This window comes from Mercenaria mercenaria, unplaced genomic scaffold (assembly GCF_021730395.1).
Source record: "Mercenaria mercenaria strain notata unplaced genomic scaffold, MADL_Memer_1 contig_4542, whole genome shotgun sequence".
NCBI lineage: Eukaryota > Metazoa > Mollusca > Bivalvia > Venerida > Veneridae > Mercenaria > Mercenaria mercenaria.
Genome location: NW_026462779.1, coordinates 18,772 through 38,184, shown reverse-complemented (window position 1 = coordinate 38,184; position 19,413 = coordinate 18,772). Strand labels below are relative to the sequence as shown.

Below are 19,413 nucleotides of genomic sequence, written 5' to 3'. Positions count from 1 at the left end.
GTTGTGTACCTGGGGTTTTGCGTCCGAATTCATTCAGTATTTTAGGAGTTATGGCCCCTGACCTAGGAAAAAATTGTCATTTTTATACGCCCGAAGGGACGTATTATGTTATGACGCTGGTGTCCGTCTGTCCGTCCGTCCGTCTGTCCGTCTGTCCGTTAGCAATTTCGTGTCCGCTCTGTAACTCTTGAACCCCTTGAAGGATTTCAAGGAAACTTTACACAAATGTTCACCACACCGAGACGATGTGCAGAGCACATGTTTTGGATGTCTCGCTTCAAGGTCAAGGTCACACTTAGGAGTCAAAGGTCATATCACTTTGTTTCGTGTCCGCTCTGTAACTCTTGAACCCCTTGAAGGATTTCAAAGAAACTTGACACAAATGTTCACCACACCAAGACGACGTGCAGAGCGCATGTTCCGGATGACTTGCTGCAAGGTCAAGGTCACACTTAGGGGTCAAAAGTCATGTCAGTTTCTTTCGTGTCCACTCTGTAACTCTTGAACTGCTGGAAGGATTTCAAAGAAACTTGGCAGAAATGTTCACCACATTGTAACGATGTGCAGAGCGCATGTTCCGGATGACTTGCTTCAAGGTCAAGGTCACACTTAAGGGTCAAAGGTCATATATGACTTTGCTTTGTGTATATTGCTCTGCATTGCAGTGCTCTTGTTTTTATTTGGCAGATCTCTTTTTTGTACTTACAATAATTTTTTTTTTTAATTACTTCCCTTTTATGTTACTATAGATAGCTTACTTTGAAACTTTTTTATTATTGGCCGTAGGGAAAAACCGAGACCACTTTTCTGTGGTACAACATGGATGGTACCTCCAATTTTAAGGTGTATTTTTACATACCTGTACCTGATAAGGATTTTTTTGTAGACATTGAATTTTTTTTTTGTGGACTTAGATTTGTTTTTTAAAGTTTTCCTTTTGTTGTTCCAGTCCTTTGGGGCTACAACAGTCAAGTTCTTAAAATTTTGCTCCCATCCTATGATGTAAGCCTTCGGGCGTATATTGCCCCGCCTGGCGGCGCTCTTGTAATGTCATGTAGTGGGGGCATCTGTGTCCCATGGACACATTTCTAGTTTTCAAAATTATGCCCCTTTTTCCACTTAGCACTTTTTGGTTAAGTTTTTGTATGTAAGCTGGTACCTCAGTATCTACTAATTGGAATAGATTTAAACTTCACACACCTGTTCACTGTCATGATCTGACATGCACTGTGCAGGTCCAATAACTCTACTTTGTATTTTTACAAAATTATGCCCCTTTTTCCATTTAAAGCAATTAATTATTATATTTAATTGTAAGTAATTTTATTATTTCAGAGGTATGTCCCTGAAGAAGAACTTCCAGGTATGTGAACCATATTTAGTTACAAATGGAGTTCATTTTCTTGCAATGTTGGTAGCTAATCACCAACATATTGCTAACTAATTTTTAGCTCACCTGTCACAAAGTGACAAGGTGAGCTTTTGTGATCGTGCAGCGTCCGTCGTCCGTCCGTCTGTGCGACTGTGCGTGTGTAAACTTTTGCTTGTGACCACTCTAGAGGTCACATTTTTCATGGGATCTTTATAAAAGTTGATCAGAATGTTTACCTTGATGGTATCTAGGTCAAGTTTGAAATTGGGTCACGTGCCATCATAAACTAGGTCAGTAGTTCAAATAATAAAAAAACCTTGTGACCTCTCTAGAGGCCATATTTTTCATGGGATCTGTATGAAAGTTGGTCTGAATGTTCATCTTGATGGTACAAAAATGTATCTAGGTCAAGTTTGAAACAGGGTCAACTGCAGTCAAAAACTAGGTCAGTAGGTCTAAAATAAGAAAAAACCTTTTGACCTCTCTAGAGGCCATATTTTTCAATGGATCTTCATGAAAATTGGTCTGAATGTTCACCTTGATGATATCTAGGTCAAGTTCAAAACTGGGTCACATGAGCTCAAAAACTAGGTCACTAAGTCAAATAATAGAAAAAAACAACATCATACTCAAAACTGGGTCTTGTGGGAACAGGGGAGCAATTCAGGACCATCATGGTCCTCTTGTTAGCAAATGTGATACTGAAAATATTGCTCAGGGAATGATATTAATCTTTCTTTCAGACAGTAGATCAGGTAAGGCATTTATATGTCATATGAAATAATTTCACTAGGGCTGTACCCTCGTGAATTTATTACGCCTGCTGCATAACTGCCCATGCATCATGTATAAATATAGTCAAACTCATGACTTAATTATCACTTTCATTTCATTTCAGTCTGATATTACGTCCAACTCAGCCACGTTGGAACTCGGGCGTAATCATTAAAGATTAAAATATGAACATAAATGATAAGATTCTCAGTATGAAAAACAAAAGAAATATTTTAATTTGCTGTAGATAATACATTTATCTTGTGAACAGAAACGTTATTTGACATGTTCTGCATAAAAAAACTATAGAAAAAACAGCTACCAAATATATGCATGAACGTACAGCATTTAGCACAGTGTGAAGTCGTACTCGATTTTTTTCAACAAAGTTTATTCTGGGTGTTCGTGAAAGACAAAAACATGATAATATATATGAATAGATCTCTCCCAATATATGGTTAGGCCATTGTTTACCTGCTATTTTGGCATGTTTTTCCAAAATGATTGAGAAAAGCGCTTCCATTTGCTGGAAAAATGATTAGTAACGAGTATTCCAAAATGTTCGGAGCAGATATTGCGCTGTATGCCGATCTTGATGATAATTTCTAAGTAAAAAACAAATACAGTTTTTTTTAACCCAAAATTACCAAAACCGCTCCATTTGATCTGAGATCATTGTGTTACTGATTCAGTTTTTCAAAGTCACGATTGGACGCAGTGATACTTAAAATATCTCTTAAACCTTTTCATTGTACTGAAGTACTGAAAGTGTATGTCTAAAATGATAATTGTAGTAAAGTATTTCCTTTCAGAAATTTCTGATGTGGCAAAAATTGAAAATGAGTTGACACTTGACGAGGTTAATAGTAAACTAACTCCCTTGGAAGAAATGTCTGATGATCATCAGTAAGTCATGTACTTATTTTTGTTATTTCTTGATTTTAAATTAACTGAAATATAAACTTCTGATTCTGATTTCTTCCTTTTTTTGCCTGTAACAGTATACTTACAACTCTCCAAACCAAAATTCTTAAACAAGGGAAATGCACTGAAGCTGAACAAATTTTTCAGTTCTGAAATTTGTAGCTCCATGAGGACGAAGTGCTCATGATGAGCTATTATGATCATGCTGTGTCCATCGTCCATCTGTGCATCCTTCCATCATCAACAATTTCTTTAAACAACATCGCCTCCAAAACCACAGAACAGATTTTGATGAAACTTGGCCAGGATGTCCCTTGGATGGTCATCTACCAAAGTTGTTCAACGGTTTCACTTGCTTGCACATAGAACCACTTCACGCAAATAGTCCATTATGTGACCTACAAAAATTGTTCAAATCATTTAGATTCATCAGAAAACATGGCCACCAGGGCGCATGTTCACTTTTCCCCTACATGTTTGAAGTAGAAACTTTCAAAAATCTTCTTGTGTGACAACTGTTAGCCTGATTTTAAAACAGTTGTACACAAATGGTCCTTGTGTGACCCTCTACCAAGATTGTCCAAATTATTCCAATTCTTCTAAAAACATTGCCACCAGAGGGTGTGGTCACTTTTCCCTATATATTTATAGTGGAAACTTAAAAAAGTGTCTTGTATTGAACTGCTGGCGCAAGTTTTAGTTCACCCTTGCACAAAGAGCTCATGGGGAGCTCTTTAGATCATGCTGTGTCCATCATGCATCCGTCAGTTATCAACAATTTCTTTTAATGACCTCCTCCAATACCAGTGAATAAATTTCGATGAAAAATTGGCCAGGATATTCCTTGGTTGGTCCTCTACCCAAGATAGTTAAATGGTTCTGCTTGGTTTCACATAGGGACTGCCAGAGCTAAATATAGAAAAATCTTCAAACAACAATTTCTTCTAAACCACTGGTCCAATTTCACACAAATGTCCTTTGTTTGATTGTTCAAATTATTATGTCTCCCACACCACTGTTTGGTGGGAGACATATTGTTTACTCCTGTCTGTCTGTCTGTGTGTGTGTCCGTCCATCTGTCTGTCACAAACCTTAAGTCGAACATTTCTCATCCGATCTTCACCAAACTTCAACAAAATGTGTTTGCCAATAAGTCCTCAGCCAAGTTTGATAACTAGCCAAATCGGCATAGGCACTTCAGAATTATGTCCATTGAATTACCGATAGGCCGCTTACTCCAACACTTATCCGATAGACCGCTTACTCCAAAACTTACTCCAAAACTATCAAACTTATATTTTCTGTGAGTAAACAGTATACAAAGACAAACTTACTATTCAGATGATTAGGCAGTTGTGGAAGACATTTCTAAAAAAGGAGCTCTAGTTTTGATTTGTCAAAATACATGGCAGTCAGGGGCATGGTCACTTTTCCCTATATGTTTATAGTGGAAACTTTAAAAATCTTCTTATGTGAAACTGCATGCCCATTTTTAGCTCACCAGTCACAAAGTGACAACAAAGTGACAAGGTGAGCTTTTATGATCGCGCGGCGTCCGTCGTCCGTGCGTGCATGCGTCCATGTGTGCGTAAACTTTTGCTTGTGACCACTCTAGGCCATATTTTTCAATGGATCTTCATGAATGTTGGTCAGAATGTTTACCTTGATAATATCTAGGTCAAGTTTGAAACTGGGTCATGTGCGGTCAAAAACTAGGTCAGTAGGTCAAATAGTAGAAAGACCTTGTGACCTCTCTAGAGGCCATATTTTTTTATGGGATCTGTATGAAAGTTGGTCTGAATATTTATCTTGATGATATCTAGCTCAAGTTTGAAACTGGGTCACGTGCAGTCAAAAACTAGGTCAGTAGGTCAAATAATAGAAAAACCTTGTGACCTCTCTAGAGGCCATATTTTTCATGGGATCTGTATGAAAGTTGGTCTGAATATTTATCTTGATGATCTCTAGGTCAAGTTTGAAATTGGGTCACGTGTGGTCAAAAACTAGGTCAGTAGGTCTAAAAATAGAAAAACCTTTTGACCTGTCTAGAGGCCATATTTGTCAATGGATCTTCATGAAAATTGGTCAGAATTTTCACCTTAATAATATCTAGATCAAGTTCGAAACTGGGTCATGTGCGGTCAAAAACTAGGTCAGTAGGTCTAAAAATAGAAAAATCTTGTGACCTCTCTAGAGGCCATACTTTTCATGAGATCTTCATGAAAATTGGTGAGACTGTTCACCATGATGATATCTAGGTCAAGTTTGAAACTGGGTCACATGCGGTCAAAAACTAGGTCAGTAGGTCTAAAAAGTCCTTGTGACCTCTCTAGAGGCCATACTTTTCATGAGATCTTCATGAAAATTGGTCAGAATGTTCACCTTGATGATATCTAGGTCAAGTTCAAAACTGGGTCACGTGCCTTCAAAAACTAGGTTATTAGGTCAAATAATAGAAAAACCTTGTGACCTCTCTTGAGGCCATATTTTTCAATGGATCTTCATGAAAATTGGTCAGAATGTTCACCTTGATGATATCTAGGTCAAGTTCAAAACTGGGTCACGTGCCTTCAAAAACTAGGTTATTAGGTCAAATAATAGAAAAACCTTGTGACCTCTCTTGAGGCCATATTTTTCAATGGATCTTCATGAAAATTGGCCTGAATTTTTATCTTGATGATATCTAGGTCAAGTTCAAAACTTGGTCACATGAGCTCAAAAACTAGGTCACTATGTCAAATAATAGAAAAAACGACGTCATACTCAAAACTGGGTCATGTGGGGACAGGTGAGCGATTCAGGACCATCATGGTCCTCTTGTTAAATTAATTTTACACAAATTGTCCTTGTGTGACCATCTACCAATGGCCACCAGGGGAAGGTTTCACTTTTTCCCAGTATATATATAATGGAAACTATAAAATGTTCTTATCAGGCCTGATTTTAAAACAATTTCACACAAATATTTCTTTGCCGACCTTTTATAAAGATTGTACATATTATTCTGTTTCACCAAAAAATGGCTACTGGGTGTGTGGTCACTTTTCCATGTAAGTATGTAGTGGAAAAAATTTCTTGTTTGATATGTAGCAGAATAATCTTCTTGTTTGATATAATTGTCATATCAAATCATTCCCCCAATTTGGTACCCAACCTCCCCACAACACACACAAACACATTACCTGCCCATATATTTACTAGAAACAGGTGAGTGATCTATGGCCATCAAGGCCCTCTTGTTCCTTCATAGTTTCATTGCAATACCCCTGTCGGCTGGAATACTTCTCTTTCAGACACAGTTCAGATCAAAACTAGAAATCAAAACTAAGTAACCCACGAGAATCTTAAAGTTTTTTTTTGGTTCACCTGAAAAAAAATTTATGTAATGACACTGGTGTCCATCTGTCTGTCCATTCAGCTGTTAGCAATTTTGTGTCTGCTCTGTAACTCTTGAAGCCCTTGAAGGATTTCGAAGAAACTTGACACAAATGTTCATGTTCACCACATCAGGATGACATGCAGAGAGCATGTTTTAGATTGCTTGCAAAGTCATATGACTTTGTTTGTCCACTCTTGAACTGCATGAAGGATTTTAAAGAAACTTGGCACAAATGTTCACCACATCAAGAGGCGTGCAGAGCACATGTTTTGGATGGCTTGCTTCAAGGTCAAGGTCACACTTAGGGGTCAATGCAAGTAGGTGTCCGCTCTGTAACTCTTGAACCCCTTGAAGGATTTCAAAGAAACTTGACACAAATGTTCATCACATCAAAACAACAGGCAGAGCACATGTTTTGGCTTGCTTCTAGGTCTAGGTCACACTTAGGAGTCAAAAGTCATATGACTTTGTTCCATGTCCGCTCTGTAACACTTGAACTGCTTGAAGGATTTTAAAGAAACATGGCACGAATGTTAACCACATAAAGTTGATGTGCATAGCGCATGTTTTAGATGGTTTGCTTTAAGGTCAAGGTCATACTTAGTGGTCAAAGGTCATACCTTCAGGCACATATTGCTCTGCATTATGGTGCTCTTGTTTTGATAATGAAGCATTTTGGAGCCTCTACAAAAAAAACTTAAAATACCTTTAAATAACCTGCTTAACTTGGTTAGAAGCCAGGTTAGATGGTCAAAATCCTCTTCAGGTGAGCAACTTTAAAGTAAACTAAATAAGAGTATAGGTTTAATTGTATCAGGTTCAAGGTAACCCTATACACTTTTCACGCTTTAGTTTAAACAACGTTAAATTCTTTAATCAGGTTTTCAAAAAAAAATGGTTATTGGATTGATGAATGTTGTTGGGCTGGCAGGCAAGCAGACAGGCAAGCAGGCAGGCAGTGTTAGCTGTTGGTTTCAGCTCAGTATCTTTAGTTAAGAGTGACTCTTAAAATATAGGCAGCTTTTATAGAGACAGAGTTTGGTATTGCTTATGAGATCACTAGGTTCATGGTCAAGGTCACTGTTACTAAAAATAAAACAATGATGTCCTCTTAATGACTTTAGTTTACATTGATATTTTAAAAAATAAACTTAGATAGCTTATAGAAAAACCAAGTTTGGGCTTTTATATGGGGTCACTAGTGTCATTTTCAAGGTCAGCATAACTTGATCAATCTGCATATTTAAAATCTTTCACCTTGGCACAGTGTTCCAGAGTGTTGGTCAATTGTACTTTTTGTAATGTTGAACAGATGGGTCACAGTTCAAATCCTGATACGGAATGAAAAAGGAATCAGTTTTATGCCACAGAATCAATTTATGTCCAGTTACCAAAAAGGGAATTTTTTGTTTCACTATGATCATCAAAAAGATAGTTTCCGGATATAACTTAAGTTAGGATTGACTTACTGTCATCAAACTTTGTGTGTAGCAAACTTATATGAAGAACTGGCTTTGAATTGTATTTTAAGTCCCTGTTACTAAAATTAGGATGTGTTTTATTACAATAACATAATATTTCTTCAGAATTCAGATGTCAAAAAACTTTTGTAAATCTCCCTGCTGTTAAAAAGATAGCATGATGTAATAATGTTTGATGCTTTGTAGTACACATTCCATCGACAAAATCTGTCAAAACAGAAAACCCCTTCTAACTGAACTCAAACTCTGGTTTGTAGGCTATTTGGTTAAGAGGTATTTTAAATGTAGTGTGGTAGGGTCCCCTGTTGCCAATTGGTTGCAGACTTCTCAAATCACTTGCCTTGTTTTGGGTCTGAGCTATATTCTGGGCACAGGGTTGAATTTGGTTGATGAGCTGTCTTGCAGAAGTTCCCCTTGTGCAGTTTTACCAATGAGTATGTCTGTGTTTGAAATAACTTGATGCTAGGAAAGAATTATTAGTTACTAATGAATGCTAAGTTTTATAGGATCATCCTGTTTGTTCAGGTTCATGTAATTTAGATAAAATAACTCAAAAGTATTTGAATAAGAAATGTTTGAAGGCCAGGGTTTTAAAGTCTCAAAACTCAAGCACCTGATTGGCTGATTTTGAGGGCACTCTTCAAAGTTGACCAAAGGCAATACTTCTTTGTGAGATTGGTCTCCACCCTAAGTTCTTAACATTGGATCAGTTTGTCATTCTAAAGGGAAACCTCCCTGTTTAAATGAGAATTTTATTAAAAAGATGTGATTATTTTAGGCATAGGCTAAGATACATAATATATTTCCCAATGATAAAGGTAAACCTTGCACATTTTTGCAGAGCATTGGAGAAACCAGTAGAAAGAGAACAGATTGAGAGAACAGAACCAGTTCAAGAAACAGGAAGTACTCAGAACCTTACTGAAATGAAGAAGGAACAGTTTGCACCAAGAACAAAGATTCTTGCAGGTATGGTTTTACTAGTGTATGAACCTTAATGATAAAAATGAAATACATGAAAGTTTTTAAAAGTTTTAGAGAAAATATTCATTTTACGATTAAAAATGTCTAGCACAGGACTATAAATCAGTAGGTGTAGTCCCTGTGACTCTTTGGTTAAAGGTAGTGTTTCTGAACCCTAAGTCAATCTCAGGTATGTTCTCAAATTAGATACCCACTTACTGTCATTCTACGTCAAGCTAAGATTCTATATAAAGAATTGTGATCCAGATTTATATCATTTTTAGCTCGACTATACGAAGTATAAGGAGAGCTATCCTACTCGCCCCGGCGTCGGCGTCTTTCCGCGTCCCCACCTTGGTTAAAGTTTTTTAACACTTTCTCTTTTTATGCCCCCACCACTTTGGGGGGGGGGGCATATAGATTTGCTCTTGTCCGTCCGTCCGTCCGTCCGTCTGAAAATGTTGTGTCGCACGTAGCTCTGAAAGTATTTGACGTAGAGTCACAAAACTTTACAGGAATGTTGGTCAGCATGTGTAGTTGTGCACCTGGGGTTTGCGTCCGGATTCATTCAGTCATGTAGAAGTTATGGCCCCTGACTTTGTAAAAATTGGTCATTTTAATGTTGTGTCGCGCGTAGCTCTGAAAGTATATGACGTAGAGTCACAAAACTTTACAGGAATGTTGGTCAGCATGTGTAGTTGTGCACCTGGGGTTTCGCGTCCGGATTCATTAAGTCATGTAGAAGTTATGGCCCCTGACTTTATAAAAATTGGTCATTTTAATGTTGTGTCGCGCCTAGCTCCAAAAGTATATGACCTAGAGTCACAAAACTTTACAGGCATGCTGGTCAGCATGTGTAGTTGTGCACCTGGGGTTTCGCGTCCGGATTCATCCAGTCATGTAGGAGTTATGGCCCCTGACTTAGTAAAATAATGGTCATTTTAATGTTGCGTCGCGCATAGCTCCAAAAGTATTTGACCTACAGTCACCAAAGTTTACAGGAATGTTGGTCAGCATGTGCAGTTGTGCACCTGGGGTTTTGCGTCCGGATTCATCCAGTCATGTAGGAGTTATGGCCCCTGACTTAGCAAAAAATTGGTCATTTTAATGTTGTGTCTTGCGTAGCTCCAAAAGTATTTGACCTAGAGTCACCAAAGTTTACAGGAATGTTGGTCAGCATGTGCAGTTGTGCACCTGGGGTTTCGCATCCAGATTCATTCAGTATTGTAGGAGTTCTGGCCCCTGGGAAAATTGTCATTTTTGGCCCCTGACCTTTTTGGTCCCTGACCTGGGAAAAAATTGTCATTTTAATGTCATGTAGTGGGGGCATCTGTGTCCCATGGACACATTTCTAGTTTCAACTTATCTCTGTAATTTCTTGATGGATTTGATTCAAACTTGAAATATTTATTCCTCATCATCATCCACATCATCTGACTTAAGGGCCATAACTCTGGCACCAATATTTCATGAATTATCCCCCCTTTTCACTTAGATTTTCAGGTTAAAGTTTTGATGCACTTTCACTCTATCTCTGTTATTACCGAATGGATTTGATTCAAACTTAAAATAGTTGTTCAACATCATCACCCACATCATATGACACAAGGTGCATACCTCTGGCACATTTTTTCATGAATTATTCCCCCTTTTTACTTAGAATTTCAGGTTAAAGTTTTGGTGCACTTTCACTCTACCTCTGTTATTACTGAATGGATTTGATTCAAACTTAAAATAGTTGTTTAGCATCATTACCCACATCATATGACACAAGATGCATAACACTGGCACTATTTTTCATGAATTATTCCCCTTTTTACTTAGAATTTCAGGTTAAAGATTTATGCACTTTCACTCTATCTCTGTTATTACTGAATGGATCTGATTCAAACTTAAACAATTGTTCAACATCATAACCCTTATCATATGACACAAGGTGCGTACCTCTGGGACCAATTTTTCATGAATTATTTCCCCTTTTTACTTAGCATTTTAGGTTAAAGTTTTGATGCACTTTCACTCTGTCTCTGTTATTACTGAATGGATTTGATTCAAACTTAAAATAGTTGTTCAACATCATCACCCACACCATATGATGCAAGGTGCATAACTCTGGCACCAATTTTTCATTAATTATTCCCCCTTTTTACTTAGAATTTTAGGTTAAAGTTTTAATGCACTTTCACTCTGTCTCTGTTATTACTGAATGGATTTGATTCAAACTTAAAATAGTTGTTCAGGCTATTGTGCAATATCTTCTTCCACAATTGGAGTCATTAAACACTCCAGTGACAGCTCTAGTTTCCACAGATGTGCCCAGTTTCACTATCCAGCAATGAAATAGTCGAGCGCGCTGTCTCCTGTGACAGCTCTTGTTTAATCCCCCGCCACAAGTGGTGGGGGGTTATAGGAATGGTCTCTGTCCGTTCGTCTGTCTGTCCATAACACTTTTGTGTCCACTCCATATCTCCTAAATCCCTTGAAGGATTTTCATGAAACTTGGGTCAAATGATCACCTTATCAAGATGATGTGCAGAACTCATGAGTCAGCCATATCGGCCCAAGGTCAAAGTCACAACTCAAGGTCAAAGGATTTAGCCTTCCATTTCATGTCTGCTCTGTATCTCCTTAACCCCTTGAAGGAATTTTATAAAACTTGGGTCAAATAATCACCTCATAAAGACGATGTGCAGAACTTATGAGGCAGCCATGCCAGCTCAAGGTCAAGGTCACAACTTAGGGTAAAAGGTTTGAGCATTCCATTTAGTGTCCGCTCTGTATCTCCTAAACCCGTTGAAGGAATTTTATAAAACTTGGGTCAAATGATCACCTCATCAAGATGATATGCAGAGCTTATGAGTTAGCCATGATGGCTCAAGGTCAAGGTCACAACTTAGGGTCAAAGGTTTGAGCCTTCCATTTTGTGTCTGCTATATATCTACTAAACCCCTTGAAGGATTTTCATGAAACATGGGTCAAATAATCACCTCATCAAGACGATGTGCAGAATTTATGAGTCAGCCATGATTGCTCAAGGTCAAGGTCACAACTCAGGGTCAAAGGTTTGAGCCTTCCATTTTGTGTCCGCTCTGTATCTCCTAATCCCCTTGAAGGATTCATATGATACCTGTGTCAAATGATCACCTCATCAAGATGATGTGCAGAACTCATGAGTCAGCCATGCCGGCTCAAGGTCAAGGTCACAACTTAGGATCAAAGGTTTGAGCCTTCCATTTTGTGTTCACTCTTTATCTCCTAAACCCCATGAAGGATTTTCATTAAACTTGGGTTAAATGATCACCTCATGAAGACTCATGATTCAGCCATGTGAACTCGAGGTCAACGTCACTACTCAAGGTCAAAGGTTTGAGCTCTGTATCTCCTAAACCCATTGAAGGATTTTCATGAAACTTGGGTCAAATGATCACCTCATCAAGATGATGTGCAGAATTCATGAATCAGCCATGTCAGTTCAAGGTCAAGGTCACAGCTCAAGGTCAAAGGTTTACCCTTTCACTATCCATAACACTGGTGGGGGATTTAGCTGTCTTTCAGACTGCCTTGTTTCATTAAGTATTTTCTCCAATTACCAGTAAAGGATTTAAGTAACTCAGTGGATTTTTGGAAGTATCCATTATTCAAACACTTGTGTTGACCATAAAATATGTAAAAAAGTCCTTGAAAGCATAAGTCAAGCAATAGAAATGTGATATAGAAAAGTTGAAAATCTGTAGTTCTTTTTATCATCTGGATGAGATAAAAACTTAAATAATTCTGATTTATGATTTTTATGTCTGATATACCTCTGTGTTAACTTTAAGTTAATATTTACCTAAGCATTGAATAAAACTTATTCAATACTAATGACAATAAATACTTGCTACTAGATGATGAGTCATTAGAGAAGGACCCTAGAGGCAGCCTGGAACGTTTTGGAAGTTACTCGATCCTGGATGTGAATGTGGAACATGCAGTGGGAAAAACGTTTGGCACATTTTTGTCAAATCAGCCAGATAAACAGCGTGCAGCGGAAGAGGAAGCAGCTTTTGAAGCTGTTATACTCTCTCCTCATTTTGCGTACCAGGTGACAGGAAGAAGCACTGAAGAAAGTCAGGTTGCCAGGTCATTACTAGAAGGATCTTTGCAAGATTATTTCTCAAAATCAACAAATGACAGCTCAAAGAGAGTTAAAAACAATTTAGCCACTTTAGCTCCTCAAACACCACACCTCCCAGTCATTGTCTCAGAAAATCATTTTATTCAAACAAAGCTGCAATCACCACATTTGCATTTCTCCTGGAAGGTGCCATCTGTTTCTGCAACGGTGTCCCCTGTTCCTCCAAATCCTGAAACAAACCCCTATGATCCAGCCCTTTTACAAACTCAAGTACAGCAAGACATGCTTGTGCCAACTGAGAACTCTCAGATTGATGGGTTTTCCCCAAATTATCCAAACAAGGTTATCACTGAACAAAAAAGACTTAGTGGAGTTTTAGATTCCAGTCCTGCTCAGACAGGATGTGGAAATCCACAAGTTCCTCTACACATGGGTCAACAGTTGTATTCTAGTTCTGGTCAGAACTCAAAGCCTCTGGATGGATTTGCTAATATTTCATCCAGACTCCCACCAGATAAGCCTCAATGCTCTCCATCTGTTAGATGTAGCCTGAAAATGAAACTGAAAAAGCATAGTACAGGTGAAAGACACCAGCCTTACACATTAGATAAAAAAAGTAATAATGATTTGTTGCCAAATCTGGATGAGATTCATACTCCTTTCTAACCTCTGTGAGGTAATGGCAACCATTTGTAGTCAATGGCAACCTTTCTGAGTCAATGAAAACCTTTCTGGATTATAATCATTTATTTTTTAATTAGATGTAACAGCAACCTTTCCAACCTTTCAGGATGATGGCAATCTTTCGAATCATTAGCAATCTTTGTGAGTAAATGGCAACCTTTATGAGGCATTGGTAACCATTTTAACCTTTCTGATCAATGGCAAAACCTTTCTGACCTTTGTTTAAAGTTCCTGTTTTAAACTGATTTTTTTTGGTGAGAAGTAGACCTTTTGTCTGTTAGATATATTGAACAGAAAAAAACAAACAGTTGAAGCTGAATGCAGAGCATCAGTAAAAATACTGTAAAATGCTTTTCTATCAAAAACTGTTTTTGTTACTACTTTTGCTGTTTTATTGAAAAGGAGCGTAACATACATTTTGCAGAAATGGACAAAAACGCATATTTTTAGTTATAAATGAATTAAAAACTATAAATACATATATAAAAGTGATGAGTAACAAAAAAAATACTTAATGTCACTAAAATGCAAGTTTTTCAAAATATTTACATTCACTTTGTATTTTGTGTGGATAGAAAAAGCATTTTTTTTCCGTATAAACAACATTGGACGGTCCTTTCTGCAAGACTGCACATGCAATCTGACATCATTTACAAAAAAACATGAATAAAATGTCGTCATTAGAAAAATTCTTCCAAAATTTGAGGCCAACATTTCAAAAAGAACAATAAACTATAGCTTACCTACTTTTTCTGATGTTAAACATCAAAACTGAATCAAGAGGACTGTATGAATTTTCAATGGATTTAATATTATAATTTTTTTTTTCAAAAATTGTATTTTCATAGCATGGCAAATTACAACTAAATGTGGGCAAAAAGATCAATATCCTAGCCCTATTCATGGAAGAAGTCCCGAATTAACGCACAAAGAAATAGCATTTTATTCTTAAATATTTTATTTTGAATCATGGCAGCATATAAACACATTTGCCTTTAAATCATCTTCAAAATAAATTATACTGATAGAATTTTCATTTCATTGTTAGTGAATTTAATGGAATATCATTACAAACTTAATTGTGATTATATCTCATTGATTTACCGCAAATTATCAATGAAACATTTTAACATGTGCTGTTAATGATGTTAAATAAATAAATATATATATATTCATGAAAAAGACCACGGTACGGGTGGAAATATTTAAAAAAAAGGGGTTTTAAGGAAATAGCCAAATCCTTTTGAGCTTGTATATTCAAATATACAAGCTCAAAAGGATTTGGCTATTTCCTTAAAACCCCTTTTTAAAAAAAAAAAAAAAAATATATATATATATGTAGGGTAAGCTTGTGAAAATTTTGATGAATGTGTTAAAGTTGTGAATTGTGTTGTGCATGTTTTTGATTGAACTCTTTTTTTATTGTTGTTTATTTTTCTGACTGATAAAATTGTGTATTAGGCCATCTCAGAATGTTTTAGTTTTCAAAAGTACAGCATTATTTGGAAATTTGTTAATCTTATACAAGTTTTATATGTTCAAGGGGAATGTATGAAAAAAGCATCCTAATATTAAGATAATCCATCCATGACAAAACCTCTGTTTTCAGTTGCCATTAATAATATGGAAATGTTTTTAGACCTCTTATTGTACCAGCCTCTGTGGACAACATTTTTTTTTTAGTAATTTTACAGGTTTTCAGGTTGTTGGTCAAACCCTGCTTAAGTTATATTTTTTATCATATTTTTTCGTTCTTTTTATTTTTTTGTTTTTAAACCTTTTTCAATAGGTTTGTATCACAAAGTTGTATAAAAATATTTTTTTACAAAAAATGTTGACTGAACATAATGATAAAGAGCCCAGGAATGAGGAATATTTGAAAGCCTATTCTTCGAAAATCTGCCAGATAAATTCCTTTGTTTTTGTATATATTCTATACATGTTTTCTAACCTTTACCCTGCTAAATTTCTAAAATGCACTGGTCTATCAATAAATTTGGGCAATACTGTTTATTATTTGAAGGGGTGTTCAATGAAAATTGACTGACCGAACAGTGCAGACAGTAATTTGTACTGGTTGCAAAGGCAGAATCACTTGCCACCTGCAGGCTAAAAGGTTAATATACTTTTTATTAGAAAATTTCAAAAACATTTTGTTAGTTAAAGAAGTATTTCTGGTAGATGTTAATTTCATTTTGACAACAAACATGACCATGATTTTTTTTTGTTTTATTCAGTATAAGTATCGCACAGTATTATGGCATTTTTATTTTTAGCAACATGTAAATAAACAATCAGTACTTAGCAAGCTCTTTTAATTGGAACGTAAGATCAATAGTTGGCTTGATGGCGCAGTAGGTTGAGTGGATAGATATGGAAACATTTTGTAGTGATAGTTTTGATGGTTCGAACCTTGCATTCATCTTTTTTTTTTTTTTTGCATTTAATTTATATACTTTGTGTAAGTTTGTTTTTCTCTGATTTCTAATTTATTTATGAAAGCCTCAAAAAACATTAGATCATATTAAAGATGAAGCTTATTTAAACATGACTATGTGTTAACAATGACATATATAAGTTAGTGAACAAGTTAGTACGAGATCTAGATTAACAAACTTTTGTTGTTTTCGTTGAATCGTATTTAAAAAAAAAGAAATTAAATACAGTTTTCAAATTTTTTTTTATGGATCCGGGAATCGAACTCCCGACTAAAAAGTATAAGGCAGATACCAATACTGCTCGGCCAATGAGGACTTACTATCTGCAGCGTAAACGTAGTTTATTGATTTCAGTTTATGCAATTGTTCTGTTTGTTTACATTTCAAAGCGCCTTATTTACTGTGCGATACCTATAATAACTTTAGGCATCCATAATAAATGTTTTTAAAAATTATGTCTTTGTGTGTGCAACGCAACAATCACATTGATGGAATCATCCATTGACCGTTGTAGTATATCATGTTATAGATATTGATAATTTTAGTTAATTTTCGTACATAATTGATTGCATTGATTGCATCATCCAGTCTACTGATAAACCTTAAGTTTCGTTTCGTTAAGATTATCGTTTGTAGGCAGTTATATGGAAGAAGGTAATCCGTACACACTCGTTTCGGTAAGGGTACTTCCATTACTTTATTTTTAATTACTTTAAATTATAATTTATTATTAATTACTCAAAGTGACAACTTAAGTACACTGGGTCCAAAGTTCTTATGACTTTTGTAATACATTTTGTAACCATTAATGAACTCTTTCTAGTATATTGTAGTTAATCTGCTATACATGTTTGTAATAGTGTTGCATCCTTCTTTTGCTTAAGCAGACCTAAACGCTGTCAATATTATGATATTATTCAAGTACCAGTTTTAAAACCTGGATTGGATGCCATGTTGTCAGTCTATTATAAATACTGGGTACAGTGTCAATTTTAGTATAATGGTTGGAAATTCAGAGTTTTTATGTTAATGAAAACAGCTTTGAAAAGAAACAATGACAATGGACACTTTGTTCAGAGACAATTAAAGAAGTATATTACATGCATCTTGGATGGGTCTGTACAAGATGCATGTGCAAAACTGCATGGAACCTATGTCAGTGTTGCAAACAGTGGCCTCCAACCAAGCAGTTTCAATCCACTAATATCAAAAACTATGTATGGATTTGAATTATGGAATAACTGTACGGACAGTGATAAGCTTGAACTTGAAAATTTGCATTTTTGTTTTTGTGTGAAAGCTATTTAGCAATTCGAAACTATCACAAGCATAGAATTCATGCTTAATCACTAGACATATATCTAATAGAATATATCATACATTTTGAAAAATTAATGATTCTAGTTTATACTAATTTATTTTAGTTGGATTGTGATGGAAACTTGAAGCTTATTTGAATTACTCTCGAGTCTGCTTCCTTGAAAAACCAGTACTGGTGTCCTATGAAAGAGCTTGGTCGTGACCCCAGTAGGGCTTGAACCAATGAATCTGGGTTGAGCAGCCAACACCTAAACCACTAGACTTCTGCTCCCCTTCTAATGTTTCTAGGACAGCTGTGCTGACTACTTGTAAATAACTGGAAAAGAGAGTATTTATGAACAGTCAAGTCAGTTGTCTGAAATTGAATTCTACGTAAAACATTTAAAACAAAAATTGCATGTGTTAGAGTAAAAACATAATTACAAACTCTGTGATATTTGTCAGGAATAACTGTAGAAATATCCAGAAATGTTTGTTTTGTTTTGGGTTTTTTGGGGGGGGGGGGGGGGGGGGGGGGGGCTGTTATCAGGACAAGATGAAAGTTCTTTAGTGAAAGTGATCTCTGTGTAACTAAGTTCTCTTATGTACATTGTTAAATATGATAGAGCTTTCTAAATTGGAAAATTATTGCTTCCAATTCTTGAAATTTTGAAATCAAATAATTTCAGTATCACATACAATTTTAACTAGAATATTTAAAAGAATTTGAAGTGTAGAAAGCTTGATTAATCATTTAATTTTACAATGTTGTACCTTGTATTTCTTATACACAGGGCATGTTCAAGGAAACAAGTCAAAAAATGGTGATTTAACTTCCCAACAGGAAGCATGTTACTATATATAGTTCAAAACACATAGACTTACTCTGAACATTTACATAATTATGCTTCAGTTCATATATAGTTTGTAAGTATCGTTGTAGATGGAATACCTTAAGCAACCCATTAATTGCTAAAACTTTGATAGAAATGGAATTCTGCCATTTTCTAATTCAAAAGATTTTTCCAAGTTCTAGTGGACAGAGTATCATTTTGAGATAGCCTTAACATTTATTTCATACTATGTGTAAAGTTAGTATTTGTTCTGTTGTTGTTGTTCTTTTTGTTTCATCTTGTCTTAGAATTTGCTTATTACTGATTTGTTTTGTTATTGCTAAAAGTAGTCGATAGTCAAATTTTGGCTGGATAATGTAATGATAAATATACATGAACACTGCTTTTGTCTATAGTAAAAGTTGAATCAAGCAAACTTGTGAATTTAAAAAAAAAAAACTCACAACCCTATTTTTTCTTTATTTATATGAAAACCAACCTGTAGATATTAAATGAATTTGGTTGTAGCAAAAACTTGGTGATAAGAAATAAATTTTTGGGTCCAAAATAACAATTTGTTCTAGAGATGTTAAAAAAATAACAGGAATATTGCATTGAATTTTAAAATCTTTATTATTTCTGAACCTCTTTTGCTCTTATGCTGAAATTTAAGAACATAATAGATTATGACAAACTGACTGTGAACCATTAAATAAAACATTTAAAAAAAACTTTCAGATATTACAGTTACATTTGTTTCCATCCAGTTAAAATGTAGCTTTATAAACATCAACATGGACTAGGTATATTTTGTCTAGGGTTTCTTGTCTCCTTACTTATGCCTCTTTTAGAACTTTAATATTATTCTGTCAAGCATTTTCAGGGTGTTTCATACAATGTGTTTCACATTGTGTCAGATATCTGTTCTGTATGCATGTTCAATATACATCAGATTGCAACATTTGGGGGTATTTTTACTAAACATTTTCAGAGTGGGGTATGGCCCCACCCCACTAAAACTTAAGCACACCAACAAACCAATATCCTTGATCTGCCAAAATTACAAATGTTTGGGCAGCTAGTTTTCACTTACAATGAACAAAGTTTTTCATCTTCAGTACAAGAAAACAAATTTAATTTTAACCAATT

General features: G+C 35.7%; 1 protein-coding gene across 1 annotated transcript; it reads left to right on the top strand.

Moving 5' to 3' along the window:
- Positions 1-1,335: 1,335 nt before the first annotated feature.
- Positions 1,336-14,894, top strand: LOC128553958 (uncharacterized; the record flags this gene model as incomplete). Its single annotated transcript, XM_053535158.1, has 5 exons — positions 1,336-1,363; positions 2,116-2,127; positions 2,941-3,052; positions 8,772-8,899; positions 12,781-14,894. Coding segments are annotated over 5 exons (1,176 nt in total), but the record flags the coding sequence as incomplete, so codon positions are not given.
- Positions 14,895-19,413: the final 4,519 nt, after the last annotated feature.